The sequence below is a fragment of the Humulus lupulus genome, chromosome 8 (genome assembly GCF_963169125.1).
Source record: "Humulus lupulus chromosome 8, drHumLupu1.1, whole genome shotgun sequence".
Lineage (NCBI taxonomy): Eukaryota > Viridiplantae > Streptophyta > Magnoliopsida > Rosales > Cannabaceae > Humulus > Humulus lupulus.
In genome coordinates this window covers 22,459,243-22,474,868 of record NC_084800.1, presented here as the reverse complement: position 1 = coordinate 22,474,868, position 15,626 = coordinate 22,459,243, and the positions used below count along the sequence as shown (strand labels likewise).

Below are 15,626 nucleotides of genomic sequence, written 5' to 3'. Positions count from 1 at the left end.
TATTAACTGTAAGAGACAAGCTAGAGTTTTCTCATAACTAATATTTCTTCTAATATAAAAGTACATATATACCACAAGTACCTGCTCAGGAGAACCAAAAGAAATAATATCCAAAGCTTCATTCCAATCAGTGGGACCATTGGTACCAGCAAGAACACGGGGCATAAGTTGTCTCTCCACATGTATGTCAGCATTCCCATAGTTTTTCCCGATACCAACATCATAGAATAAAAGAAAATTAACAATGAAGCCAACAGATGTGATGGAAATGTCCGAGTAAAATTTGTATCACTTGTTAAAAAATTAAAAACAAACAATTAAATGATCACTATGCGGAGCCTCTAATACCTTGGAAGTACTGGGCCAGAGACAGATCGTGTAACCTCTCCACTTTGCTCTGCTACATCCAATCTACAATAAATCAAAATAAATAAAAGTTCAAAGTTAGTAGTCTAATAGGCTTGTATCAAAAGGACTCTCTAGATCCTGGTGACGAATTTTTTTAGCTATAAAAATAAAGTAAATGTCCTCAAACAAGTTCAAAAATATTGGACGCAATGCAATGCAATGCAACAATTTGAAAACCAAATAAGTGCAGCCCAACAGCAGGAATGAAGAAGCATCAACGTGACCTCTATTTATGTCACAGCTAACTATAAAGAGACCTTTTAAACACGTCAGCAATCATCATGTTTTTTTATTTGATATGCACGAGTACCAAAAGAAACAAGATTGAGAAAGCTTTACAATGAGACAAACAATTAAAAGAAAAGACAGTTGAGAAAGAAACAGAAAACTACACAAAAAATTGACAGAAAATAAAATATTATACTTTATTAAAATATTGATAATCATCATTAGAAATAATAAAAGTAACAGAGACACTACTAAAGATAAAAAAGACAAGCTAAAAAACATACCCAATTTCCCTCACAGAAATTCTCAAAGCAGCTCTGGCTTCGCTAGGCTTCCCTTCCTTCCATTTTTCCATCTCTCAAACCTAAAAGATGCAATATCACTAGAAGGATGGAATGGATAATAGAAACAGATCATTTCATCCCAAAACAAATTTAAAAGTTTACCTTACTTTAAATTCTAAGCTCAAATATATACTAATCTTCCATTTAAACCTATCATCCAGCATGCTTTTCTGAGCATCTGTTAGCTTCCCAACATACCTCCATATATCCTCACCTAATGGGGAAAAAAGGTCATTAACAGTTAATAATAAAATATTAAAATTAAACAGATAAAATCTAATTGCATTCACTGTAAACAACAACTAATACAACGCAACTTACAAAATAAATTACAAACTAAGAAAACTTAGCCCCACAAAACAGGCAGAAAGAAAATGGGATGTCTCAAAGGAACAATAAATAAAAATTCAAAATCTTAAAACAAGTTAGAAAATACTTTAAAATCTTGAAATCATGACATACTAAGAATCTTATATCCAGTGGCAAGAGTATTCAAAGCAACTTTTCTAATTTCACCATCTCTTTCTGCTGTCAATCTTGAAACAATTTGCAAGGATTTTAACTGCCCACTAATCTGTCAAGAGAATAGATGTTAGCGTCCTCTATTTCTACCCAGTTCGTCCAAAACAGGGTAAGCTTCTCTCTTGAGGTCCGCCACACTGGAATCCAATTTTCCTTCTGAGAGCTCCATACTGAAACAAAACAAAACAAGACACTAAAGAGCCATTAAGCTCTTACCTTCATATAAAGCATAATCAAGGAGACACTAAAGTCTGATCTATGAATGAAAAATGTTGTTGCACCATAAAACTGGAAACAACAAGAAATAAAAAAGAAAAAAACAAGCTCAGTAATTCCAGAAAAGAAAAGATTAAAACACATCATAACAATTAAAAGATGACTTTTGAGATAGCTTTTTCAAACCCCAAAGGAAGTAGGGAAAGAGAGGGGGGCAGGTAAGTTTACAATAAGGAAATCAAGAGAAAAAAGGTATGTGCAGAAATAAATTAAGTAAGAAAATTGGAATGCATCATAGCATAAATAGAAATGTGTCACTAGGAAGGTAAGGACTAAGAATTGTCTAATAGCTTTACAGTAAAAGAACCAAACAGGAATATCATAAACAAGGTCTCAAAGCGTATTAAGTGACCAGCTATCCTAAAACTTCATGTCATAGGAAACTAGACAGTGAGATAAATTATGCTTAAGAATTAATACATGTTCCCATTATGTTGTGGAAGTTGAGTGTATGCATGGCATACTTTTATTCTTAAAATATATTATTTACCTTCCGCCCAGCAAATCTTTCTTTAAGTTCTCTGATGTGTTCCTGGACTTGAGGAAGCTCCAGTGCACGTATAAAGCGATCTGAATCTATACCATACAGTACAAGTGAATAACAAGTTTACAAAGAAAAAAACCAAATCATCAGGTAATCTATATGAAACAGAAGATGCAATGAAACTTCAGTTGCATTCCCGACTTTTAGAGCACTAATAACTTATTATGCTAGGTAACATAAAAGACTTATATAACAGTCAGTAGTGAGAAAAAATAAAACTGAATTAAAACATAGTTTAATATGCAAAGTAAAGTTACTTCTCACAATATCTGTAATGTATGTAAAAGGTTACAAGTTGCTTTTGGAAAATCAGGATGTAGAAAAAGTGCTTGCTTATAGTTTTTTATAGCAGCTTCAACATGTCCACTGTACATACAAAATCCAGAAATACACTATGTTAAAACATGGAAGAACAAACAGTATGCAATCAGATAAAAAGCTTGCAACCCCTTATAATTATTATTAAACACCTATCCTTGTAAGAACATAGTAATATAAGTGTTTCTTTGAAAGGAAATCCTTAGAATTTTCTAAAGTTGTTTAATCTAATCTCAGCAGTCATTACTAATAACTAAACACAATACAAAGTACAAGCTACTAAAAAGATTAAAGGGCATATTGAAATATTCACTAGATTAGAAGACATTAATTTCAAATTGTGTTTCATGAAAAATATCAGATGCTGTAAACCCAAAAAGAAAAACAACTATTCCCTGTCATTCCTATTCAAACACAACATAGGCCACGCTCTTATTGAAATCTACCAATCCAAAAACTCTTATTCGCAAATTAGATGCGATTATACCCATGTTTAAGCAATATATACATACATATATAAACACCTGAATCCATTTAGTAAGAATTATTCATATTCATGTCATGTATAATCCAAAAATTATATTCAAAACAAAACCATAAATACTCAAAAAGTGATTAGAGTGAGATGAAGAAACAAAAATATTGAGCTCATAGACAACAGAACACAACAATCAAAACATAAATATCCAAAAAAAAAATCAAACCTCAAGGGAAGATCTAACCTTTGTTAGGTTCTGAAATGAACATTGAAATGGAGATGAAAATGATGAGGAGGACGCATATATCTTGAGATTTACTTTGGCTCCATTTTTTTTCTTCGTCAAGGCTCCAGTAGGAGGTTCGGTCCGAGAGAGGAGGAGGAGGAGGTGGTGATGGGTATAGCAGGAAGAGAAAGGAGAGAAGGAAAATATGGTGGAAAATGAGACAGAGAGAGAAAGAGGTGAAGAATGGTTCGGTCCGAGCTAGAAAGAGATGGTTCGGTCCAAGCTAGGGAAAATGAGACAGAGAGAAAGAGAGGGAAAATGAGACAGAGAGAAAGAGATGGTTGACAGAGAGAAAGAGATGAAGACTTCGGTCCGAGATAGGGAAAATGAGAAAGAGATGAAGACTGAGACAGAGAGAGAAAGAGATGAAGACTTCGGTCCGAGATAGGGAAAATGAGAAGGAAAATTTGCCTCTTTTTTTTTTCACTTGCCGCTTTTTTTTTTAACTTGCCGCGTGTGACTTTACTCATTAACTTTATATATACAATAACTCTTTTTAAATAGTATTATAATGATGTGTTATGGTAATGGGTGTTTGATGTGTGGCTCGGGGACTCCATAGAAAAAAAAATTAAATTCAATACATAAATAAAATAAATATAAAATACAAAACTATATTATAAAACTTATAGTGGGCAACTTGGAGGAGGAGGGGGGCGGCAGTGGTGGCTCGCGGTGGGGCTCGGGTGGGGTGGTTGTCGGGGTGGGTGGGCTCGAGGTGCGGATGGTGGTGGTGCGGCTTGGGGGGGGGGGGGGTGGTGGAGGATTGAAGAAAGAGAGAAGAGAAGAAGAAAGATAGAAAAAATAAAAGGAAGAAAAAACAATGAGGAAGAAGGGCTCGGGCGGCTGCTAATATCGCTATGACAATTGCCGGCGCGTTTCGTTGCGCCGGCAAAAGTCTAAAAATGCGCCAACAAAAGTGAGTATTAAAACCTTATTTCAAAACGACATCGTTTTAATAAGTCCAACTTTTGCCAACGCAAAATTAGACTTTTATTGGCACAACAAAACGCGCCGGCACGTTTGATTTTTGCCGGCACGTTAGGTGAAATGCACCGACAAAAGTGTATCATTTAAAAAAAAATCAATAGACCTTTGCTGGCGCAATTTTGCACCGGCAAAAGTCTTTGTTTTTGCCGGCGCGTTTCACTAAATGCGCTGGTAAAGATTTTTTTTGCCGACGCAATTCTGAATTACGCCTGCCAAAGTCTTCTTTCTTGTAGTGTTTTTTAAATACGAAACCCTTTTATGCATTTAAAATCAAATTTCCCGTAAATAATTGTAATTAAAATAATAGGTAGCGCAAAAATCAACATCTATTGATTTACGTACCAATTAAATGTTATAATAAAGTCTTGAATTCTGCAACACTCAATATATGATATTTTGAAAATAATTCACATCGGGCCACATGCAGGTTTATATATATAAATATAAATATATATTTATATATAGACTACACACATGTAGAGCTTTGTATTAAACTAACCAGGTCATATGACAGTTGGCGTGGAGCGTGGAGTGAAACAATTATTTTTTTATTAATTTTTTTAATAATAAAAACTACATTTATTTGATAATAATTTTTTTAATCATTAATTTTTTAAAAATAAATTATGATATCTTATTCAATTATGAATAAATTATTAAATTTTATAAATATATATTATTAAATTTTATGAATTAATTATAAAATTTCATTATATAAACAAATATTTAATTATAAACTTATTAATTTACTATTAAAGACTATTATTAATTTATTTAATAATTATTAAATTATTACTTTAATTTTCACTTTTTATTTAAAAAAAATAACAATAAAATTTTATACTTGTAAAATTATTATTTTAATTTCCAAAAAAAAAACCGAGCCTACTTTACGCACTTCTGCACTAAGCAAACATAATTTGAAGAGTATAATTAACTTAATTAAATATTATATTACTTTATAATTTTTATTAATTGATTTAAAATTAATTAAACAAATTTAATAACACTAACTAAGCCAACTATTTTATAATGTTTAATTTTTATAAATTTACTTAAATTTCGGTAACATAACAATTGTAATATATATAATCTATTCCAAAAATTAAAATATGCATAAAACAACAGAAAAATCCCACAACATACATGCAATTGAATAAAATAATTTAAATTCTCAAATCAACAACCCAAAACATATATTATAAATAAATAATACAAAATTTTTAAAATAAATCATCATCATTTCTTTATTAACTATAATCTTATATGTATATTATATGATACGCTGATTATATATATATATATATATATAATACATGATACAATAAAACAACTTCTTATTTATCTATATATCTCTTCTATATAATAAGTGTGTAGATAACATAAATTCTAGGTTTTAACGATTTTTTTATTTTTTTTAAGGTTAACTTTAACGGAATATTCTTATATTTAACAGAATATTCTTATATTTAACGGTAGTTTGTAAACACTTAAAATTAAATAAAACAAAATAAATAATTAAAAAAATTAAAATAAGATATTTTTGAGATATTGTACAATAATAATTATTTAAAAATAATAAATAATTAAACAAATTAAAATATGATATTTTTGAGATATTTTACAATAATAATTAATTATTTTAAAATAATAATATCATATGTTTTATAACTTAAATATCATATAATTTAATTAAACTTAAACTGACTTATTAGAATAATATCATATTAAATATATAATATAATCTACTGTGAATTAGCAACTAGCAATAAACTTATTTTTTTTTAAAAACTAGCAATAAACTTAAATTTAATATTACATTAAACATATAATATATGATCTCTTGTTGTCTCTCTCAAATTTAAAAACTAGAACAAACATAAACTTAAACAAAAATAAATAAATTATTTAATTAAAATATGATATTTATTTGAAATTTATATAACATTAATATAAATTTAATAAAAATAATTAATAAATTCTATAAATAAAACTAAGTAAACGTGAATATGCACGTTGTTTGACATAAATATCATTTTTATTATAGATTCTATAATAAAAATGATATTTATTTGACATATAATATGCACGATGTTTAGTATTTGACATATAATATGTACGTTGTTTAGTATCTAGAATATATATATATATATATAAATAAATAAGAGTCTTGTGTTACTAGGCAAATCCACATGCATATAATAACATACACAGAACAGAACAATTTTTTTTATTAAATAATCACATATTATATGTTCAGACGACAAGTTAAAAAACGTTAAATATATATCACGCTTTTCATGATCCATTATTATTTTATTTAATATTTGATTAAAAAATGTAAAAAGGACGATCATCTGAGTATAGATCTAGAGAGAGAGCTCACTATATATGTTCAATTATTACTACATTCCAAAAAAAAAAAAAAAGCTGTATGTATAAATATGTACCCTTTAATTATATTAGTTGGTGATTATCAGAAGCTCCAAACTTACTAATAAGCTAGTAATAAACACTAAGTGAATCAACTAATTATTAGACTACAATGGTTTCAGCATCAGAGCCAAAGCTTCCAGTCATAAATTTCTCAAAAGAGAGTTTAGAGGTTGGCTCAGAGGGGTGGGAGTTAGCACGTAAAGATGTTCAACGAGCGTTTGAGGAGTACGGTTGTTTTGTGGTTTTGTATGATAAAATTACCTCTGAATTTGGAAGCTCAATGTTTGGGGCTTTAGAGGAGTTGTTTGATCTCCCAACTGAAACCAAAATGAAAAATAAATATGAAAAGCCCTTGAATGGTTATGTTGGACAAAATCCAGTGATTCCCCTCCACGAGAGCTTGGGGATTGACAATGCCACCACTAAAGAAGGAACTCAATTCTTCACCAATCTCATGTGGCCTCAAGGAAACGATCGTTTCAGGTCCAATAATATATAATATAATTCTTATTTAAATTTATTAGATTAATATTATCTGTCTAATTTTTCTCTGTGTTTTTAATATTTTTTTTATTAACACTGTGATGATATAGTGAAAGTGCATACTCATTCGCAAAACTAGCAGCGGAAATCGATGGAATAGTAACGAGGATGATATTTGAAAGCTATGGTGTGGAGAAGTACTATGAATCTTATGCTGGTTCGATCACTTACCTTCTTAGACTACTGAAAAATAAAGCGCCTCAAGGTGATGATCCTAAGCTAGGGTTTGTGGCTCATACTGATAAGAGCTTCACCACCGTTCTCTACCAAGATTACATTAATGCCTTGGAGGTGGAAACTAAGAGTGGAGATTGGATCAAAGTTGACCTCTCATCACCTTCCTCCTTTGTAGTTTTTGCTGGGGATGCACTAATGGTACGTGGGTAACACTACTTATATTCACACCATTATATTATTATGAAATTAATTAGCATAATATTATTGATTATTGTGATTTGAATATATATATATATATATATATATGGTATATATAGGCGTGGAGCAACGAGAGAATAGTTTCACCTAGTCATAAAGTGGTGGTGAGTGGTAAAGAAGACAGATATTCTCTTGCACAATTTTCATTTGGAGATGGAATGGTGGAAGTGCCGAAAGAGCTGGTGGATGAGGATCATCCTTTGAAATATAAGCCATTCAATCATCTTGGTCTAATGCGTTTCTTCGCTGAAAACGCTTATAAGAAGTTGAAGTCTCCTATTAAAAGCTACTGTGGTGTTTAAAATTATAATATTATTTAGAATTAATAATCTGTAATAAGTGTGTTTGTTCGTAATACGTACGTAACGTTTATGCTTATTTCGTCGTAATTGCTCAAAATCAAGTTAATATTGTGTTTGATCTTTTATTAATTTATTCCCAATGTGTAATTTACTATGTGTGTTTTATTTTTCATATGTAATGTTATTTTTGTGTGTTTATCCATGTGTTTGATTAATTTTGTACGAAGGAAACCAAGAAACGACAACATTGAATTGAAATGAAGAAAATACTAAGTCGTAACATTCCATAAACGACACTCACGACAGCGCCTCATCCAAACGACAGCTTGAGTCCATCACAAAGTACTAACAAACGACAAACTTCGTCCAAACGACACAAATATAAAAAAACGAAAACCTACAGCAGTCCATTGAAAATGAAGTTAAACAATAATCACTGTATCCTATAAACGACGGCATCTTTTTTTTTTGCCGCCATCTTTAAGTAACGTCATGTCTAAAATAAAATTTAAGTAACGTCATATGACGTATATATTTTAAAAAAAATAAAACCACGGTTCCAAAAGAAACTATTTCCATTCATACTTGTTTGACAGTGAAAAGGACAAAATTGTTGCGGCAGACAATTTTTCAGAACTCAACCAAAATTTGATAGAGACGACAAAAGGGAGGAGAGAGAGAGACGGCAACTTGTATATAAAGGGACTTGATAAAAAAAATGATATAGGGTAAGGACCGCATGTGTGATCCCAAGTCAACTATACAAAATTAAGAAAATAGTAGTTATTGAAAACAATTATGTATTCTCAAAAGAAAAAGAAAAAAAATAGAAAATCAGTTACGTTAAAAAGATTTAATTAGGCGCAAGACAAAGTATGATTTTTGTGTAATTAAAAACCTTTGTTGGGGTATTTTTGCCTAACTTCTACATTAATTGTTTTTTGTTTTATTTTTTGACAAATGACCATATACTAATTTGATTAGAATCACATATCATATATAGTGAAATCTCTTTTTCTAAACAAGTGTAATTGATCTTGTTTTCTATATTTAAAGTTCATACGTGATTAAACCATAGCAATAGTATTTACATGATGATAAATAATAAGGATATAATATTTCTAAAAATATATACAACTGTATATTAGGAAACAACCTCATGAGTAGAGAGTAAAGAGTCCGTAGTTAACTACAACTTTTGCATTATCACTCTCAACTGTAGAAACAATGAAACTAAGCTCCAAGCATCAATGTAAAGCGAAAAGAAAGAGCCAAATCAAGCCTCTGCTTCCTTTGAGTTAAAAGCCAGTCAACTTTCTTGCAGCAAGGCATTCTAACAGAAAACCATCAAATTTAAAGTTACGAATAATAGCACCAATGCCACGATCAAACCGTCCTCTAAATTAATAGCGTAACATCTACATTCATCTTGAGAAAGCCATGATGAAGGGCTTGCCACAACATATAGGTTTCATATAATTTCATTTTCTTACAAAATTTGATAAATAATACAGTTAAAAGTATTTTTATGTTTACATTTATAAAATAAATAAAAAATTTAGAATAATTATTAATGATAGAATATTAAATAGTAAATTTAAGCAAACCATAAACTATATAAATTAATAAATATTAAATACTATATTCCCTTTTCATTTTAACTATATATGATGAAGATATTGCATACAATAATATTTGATATTATTATTATTATTATTTTTACAAGGACAATGATATTATTGATTAAAAGCATTTGTATGTGTAAGCAACAAATTATAAATAAATACTAGTCACATCCTAATTAAAAAAGTACAAATCTTGCTAAAATCAAGTGGTCCTTGCAGGTAATATATGCTGCTTAGTTTAAAACTGAATGATCGATCGTACCAATATCTCATTCTTTCGCATTCTGTATATAAATAAAAAAAATTAAAAAAAGAAAGAAGGACAGAGGTACCCATCAATGGTTTATTTGGTACCACAACTAGCTAAAATATAGAGTTGGTAGTTGTTCACATCAAAACATATATTGATGTGTAAATATATTATAGTTTCTGAAATTATATATAGTCGCATTGCTGATGGTCTTAATGTACAACATTATTGCATTGTAATTAAGCTCAATATAAATATCATATTTGATTACATCCTAATAATAAAAGGTAATTAAGATCGCCATTTCCCAAAAAATAAAATGGGGTCTCAAATAAAAATTCCTGTTTTAGATTTCACTGAGAAAAACTTGAAGCCCGGTTCAGATTCTTGGGTGTTGGCCTGTGAAAAAATTCGATATGGATTGGAAGAGTATGGATGTTTCGAAATGGTTTATGATAATGATGATAAAGTTCCACTGCAACTTTACAACTCCATTTTTTCTGCAGCTCAAGACTTATTTGATCTTCCAATTGAAACTAAGAAGAAAAAAGTCAGTGACAGGCCAGGGTGTGGCTATATTGGTCAAATTCCCATTATTCCTCTGTACGAATCTATGGAAGTTGATAATCCCACAACTTTTCAAAATGTTGAATATTTTACCAACACCATGTGGCCTCAAGGGAATGAAATTTTCCGGTATAATTACATTATTTTATTTTAATTAGTTTTCTTTATTAATTCATATATATGATTATTATATATGTATATATATTAATCTTATGGGCTAATCATTCTTGATATTATATTTTGAATTAGTGAAAGTGTTCTTTCCTTCTCAAAGCCGGTGGTAGAGTTATATGAGATGGCAACAAGAATGGTTTTTGATAGCTTTGGCATTGGGAGATACCATAGGTCTCACATGGAGTCAACCTCTTATGGTCTCAGATTCTTCAAATTCAGAACACGTCAGACAAACGACACTGAAGTGGGAGTTCCAATTCACACAGACAAGACATTCATAACCCTGCTTAAGCAAAACCAAGTCGATGGTTTACAGATAAGAACCAAGGACAATCATGATCACTATGTTGATGTAAAACCCAATTTTTCATCAATTATGTTCATTGCAGGAGACGCATTAATGGTATATAACTATATATAAATACGTATACGTATATGATATATATACACGGATTAAGTTGGATTATTATTATTGGTTATTGATTTACTATATGTATATAGGCTTGGAGTAATGGGAAGATACGTGCATGTGAGCATAGAGTGATGGTGAAAGAGGAGGAGAAAGCAGCAAGGTACTCCATAGGATTATTCTCGTTTGTGAATGGAGTGATGCATATTCCAGAAGAGCTAGTGGACGATGAGTGGCCCTTACAATATAAACCATTTGATCACTTTCATTTTCTTCGTTTTTATTTTATGGAAGGTGGCACTGCCTCTGCATGTCCCATTAAAGACTACTGTGCCGTCTGATGCTACTACACCCAGCATATATATGTGTATATATATATGGTGTGTACTTGTATAACGTAATATATGTTATATCACATGAAGCTCATGTTTGTGATTTTAATTCATTGTTGCATGCGTTGTACTTTTTATATATTTGCCAGGTCTTCAATCTCTTTTGCTTTCTTACTATTTTCAACTTCAGTTAATTTAATATCTTTAGTCGTGTTTGATATATAAATATTTTTTTCGGGAGTCGTGTTTGATATCTTAATTATACTTATAATATTATTTCAATAGCAATATAATTTTCTGCTCAAATCCGTCTTAATAAATAATAAATGTTGAGCGTTATTTATGATTTTATATGCTTTTACTACGAGAGCAAAAAATAAATAAATAGAAAAAGCTTATTGTGTGTACCGAAACTACTTGCAAAAACGATTGTTAAAATAATAATGATAATATTCTGATGGGATTTTAAAAGGATTATAATTATTAAAAAAAAATGTTGAGATTCTAAGTGATTAATATTAATGCTCAATTTATCTTACTTAATCCCAAATGCAAAAAATCAATCATATTTATGGAAAATTATTATCAATTACTATCCAATTAATTATTAGAATAATTAAGATTATTGAATCCAAACAATCTTAAATGATACTAGTCCAATCAATCATACTCTCCCTAGCGCTTAAAGAGGCATAGTTTGGTTTTAAAAAGAAAAAAAAAATCATAGTTACTTATTAAAATGTTGCGTTGTAGTGTTCATATCTTACTCAATAATTATATTTATATATATAATCAATATCCACTACTATAAAGAAGGCTTTTTAGGATTTGCGAGAGTCTTAAAAACTGAGGTTTTTTTAGGACTCGCAAAAGAATATTTTTATGGCACGCAATGCGAGTCCTAAAAAATCTCATTGAGTGCCTTTAAGTAAGTTTTTAGGACTCTCTTCGCGAGTCCTAAAATAATGTTTTTAGAACTCATAATATGTGTCCTTAAAAATTATATTTTTATTTTTAAAAAATTAATTTATATTTATTTTAAATTAAAAATTATGATTTAAATGAAACATTTATATACAAATAAGAAAACTTATAGATTAAAATAACAAAACTTATACAATGAGATAGTTACAAATTTTGGAACAAATATAATACTACTACTTAACCCAAAATCATATAGCATTGTTTATAAACATCTTGACCATAAAAAAATTACAACTAGGTATCTGCTTTTTGGCCACTTGAATGGGATCTGAACACTCTGGACAACTCTTTAGTGTAGTACCATCATTTCCATCGAAAACTTTTCCTCGTGATCCTTGCTTATCATCAGAACTGTCATCCCCACTCAAGCAAAATTCTGCACTAAATAATAATGGATAAAAAGTTCAAAGAAAAGAAAATAATTCACAAACAAATATGATTTTTACTGCTCCAAATACTACAAGTTTATAGATAATTCACTGTTATCCAAAAATGATATGAAAATAGGATCATTTTGTCATTATCAAATCCTACTTGACATAGAACTGTTGTATATAGCAAGCAAGCATGCTCTAAAGAACACAAAACCATTTTTCTCTTCAAGTTAGCAAATAAAACAATGAACCAGTACATAATTAGAAGAAACAAAAGTATAATATCCTTTTAACTTGTCAATTTGTTGAACTTCTTAATTGTCATGAGTGGTATAGTACCAAGAGTAATGATATAGCCACTACACTATTCCCCAAAATCAGAGTATGGCAATATTCTTCCTCATCACTACCTTCTGAGTTTTCTAAAACCATATCTCAATTTTGTTTATGGCTCATGATGGTAATATATAGTTGTAGAAGTGAAATATTGACTCTTCTAATATACTTAAGATAAAATTAGCAAGTCAAAATTGAAACACATGATGATACAAATCAAACAAATGAAGGTCATTGGTACACCCATGAGTTGTGGATTATACTTATACATTTAATATAAATTAAATCTATATAATAGAGCATAACTAGTCAAATTAAAAAAACATAAAACAATAACTGAACCCACTCCTCCACTCACTTAAAACTCTAACTCTAACAACTCTAACAACATGATCTACTCAACTAGACTATACATGTCCTATTAAATATGTATGTATTCAATTGCAAAACATGTAAACTAAAGGTGCAATTTCACCAATCACAACACATACAAACATATTTTTTGTCATTTTTGTATTATGTTATTGGAAACATCATATATATTAGCATATGCTTCAAAGAGTGACTCAGCTTGAAATATCAAATTGAAGTGGACAAAAACTGTATCTATATAAAAAAAAAATCAATATTGAAATAAAAGAAAAAGAAAAACATATAAGGGAAAACTAAAACAATTGTTCATCTCATGGTGCATCACGTTTTGGTTTGGTGGTCCACTGTATATGTTGGTGTGATGCAATCAATTTCATACCCAATTAATCTTCTATTTGTAGTGTTTATATTAGATTCTTTCTAAGGTGGTATAACTGGGCATGAAAAGTAACTAAATAAAATGAAGAATAATGACTCTAAAAGCTATTATCTCCAATAAACTGCAGAGGCAAAAAAATTCATAAAATCATAATATCCACTTAACATAATGTAAAGAATCATTTCATCATTCCAAACTAGAATTTTATTAAATGAAGATGATACATTGTATCTAGTTCTATCACTATCATCAGTCATGAACCCAGACAAAGAAAGGAAAAAAAGAGATCTAGTGAGTGAGAGAGAGAGAGAGAAGGAGATCTTACCCATTGATGTTGAGCCCTCCAAACCCGCTGCCATCACCACCACCTATCACCCTCGTTTGTGCCTAAGTCGTCGTCGCCAAGACCCCTGTGTCGCTGTTAACGTCTCGTACAGAGAGAAAGATGGAGAGATCGAGTGTGAGAGAGAAGAGGAGGTCGACAGAGATGAGTGTGAGAGAGGAAGAGAGAGATCGAGTAGTGTGAGAGAGGGAGAACGCCTGAGAGAAAGGAGGAGGAGTAGGGTTAGAGGAAAATGGGCTGAAGCCCTAAATTGTGTTTATTTAAAAAAAAAAAAGAAATAGGATTTGCATCACTGGCCCAAATCGTGATGAACCCTAAGCCCCAAATCTTTTTGAGTGTTGAGAAAAAATGACCCACTCCCCCCAATTCGAAAAAAAAACTAGTCTATAGTTTTGAGTCTCTTTTACTTAATAATTTTAAGGACTTGCTTTGGGAGTCCTTAGTACTCTTTTAGGACTCGCAAAGCGAGCCCTTAAAAGTCACCATTCCTATTTTTTCTCCCCAGGTTTTTTTAGGACTCACATATTTTTTTAGGACACTCATTGCGGGTCCTAAATTGTATTTTTTCATGACTCTCAATGAGTGTCCTAAAAATTCCATAGACATTTTTAAGGACTTGCATTTAAGTGTGTGTCCTAAAAAAATGTCTCGTAAATGGTATTTTGTAGTAGTGATTTTTCGATTGTTTGACGATAGTCTGTCATTAGTGACTTTTCTTTTGTTTTGATTGAAATCAAAGAAAATCAAAATGATTCTTATAACAGACAATTAAACAAAATCTATGTTTCTTTGATAATACGTACTCTATAAAATTCAGATTTTGATATTATTTTGATAGTGATTCGAATTATCACTACGAGAAACTTGACTTTCTCCAACGAGTGTCACTGATCGACAGCAAAAGTTAGTGAACACCGCCGGAAATAGTCCCATTTTATGCCGACGCATTTTGTCGTCGAAGAAAGCTCGTTTTGCCGATGTTGTCCACCAAACGAGCCGACAAAGGGTATTCGAATTTAGGTGGGAATTTTGGGTAAATTTTTCGCGGCGAGTTTGTGTATATTTCCGGGAAAAGCCTTCAACATATGCTGAGAAATGTCGGACCCTCATTGGAAAAAGTCTTGTTTTGCGACGGCAAAATTTTTTTAGTTTGGAATTATCAAAGTTTGTTAAACTTGTAGACATTTGTATTTAGTTCATTTGCATACAAATTTGAAATGAAAAAAAAATAAAATTAACACTTTCTACAATAATCAATTACACAATTTCAAAAAATAAATTAGCATTTTATCAATACATTAATCAATCACAAAAAAATAAAACAATTTTTTTTTTAAATATCTAAGGACTCGGGTTGGGGATTTATCCAAA

The 15,626-nt window shown here is 30.3% G+C and overlaps 2 protein-coding genes and 1 long non-coding RNA gene across 3 annotated transcripts; 2 read left to right on the top strand and 1 right to left on the bottom strand.

Annotated features, from left to right (window-relative positions):
- Positions 1-1,478: 1,478 nt before the first annotated feature.
- On the bottom strand, positions 1,479-2,393 carry LOC133793575 (uncharacterized). Its single transcript, XR_009874882.1, has 2 exons — positions 2,269-2,393; positions 1,479-1,790 (listed from the first exon to the last, which is right to left on the bottom strand). It is a non-coding gene; the product is annotated as an uncharacterized LOC133793575 (long non-coding RNA).
- Positions 2,394-6,939: 4,546 nt separating this feature from the next.
- Positions 6,940-8,129, top strand: LOC133793574 (2-oxoglutarate-dependent dioxygenase AOP2-like). The gene is made up of 3 exons (XM_062230893.1): positions 6,940-7,313; positions 7,424-7,748; positions 7,868-8,129. Exons 1-3 carry the CDS (start codon positions 6,940-6,942, stop codon positions 8,108-8,110), a joined length of 942 nt encoding a protein of 313 aa, XP_062086877.1. The 3' UTR covers positions 8,111-8,129.
- Positions 8,130-10,304: 2,175 nt separating this feature from the next.
- Positions 10,305-11,476, top strand: LOC133795142 (probable 2-oxoglutarate-dependent dioxygenase AOP1). The gene is made up of 3 exons (XM_062232589.1): positions 10,305-10,681; positions 10,802-11,129; positions 11,228-11,476. Exons 1-3 carry the CDS (start codon positions 10,305-10,307, stop codon positions 11,474-11,476), a joined length of 954 nt encoding a protein of 317 aa, XP_062088573.1.
- Positions 11,477-15,626: the final 4,150 nt, after the last annotated feature.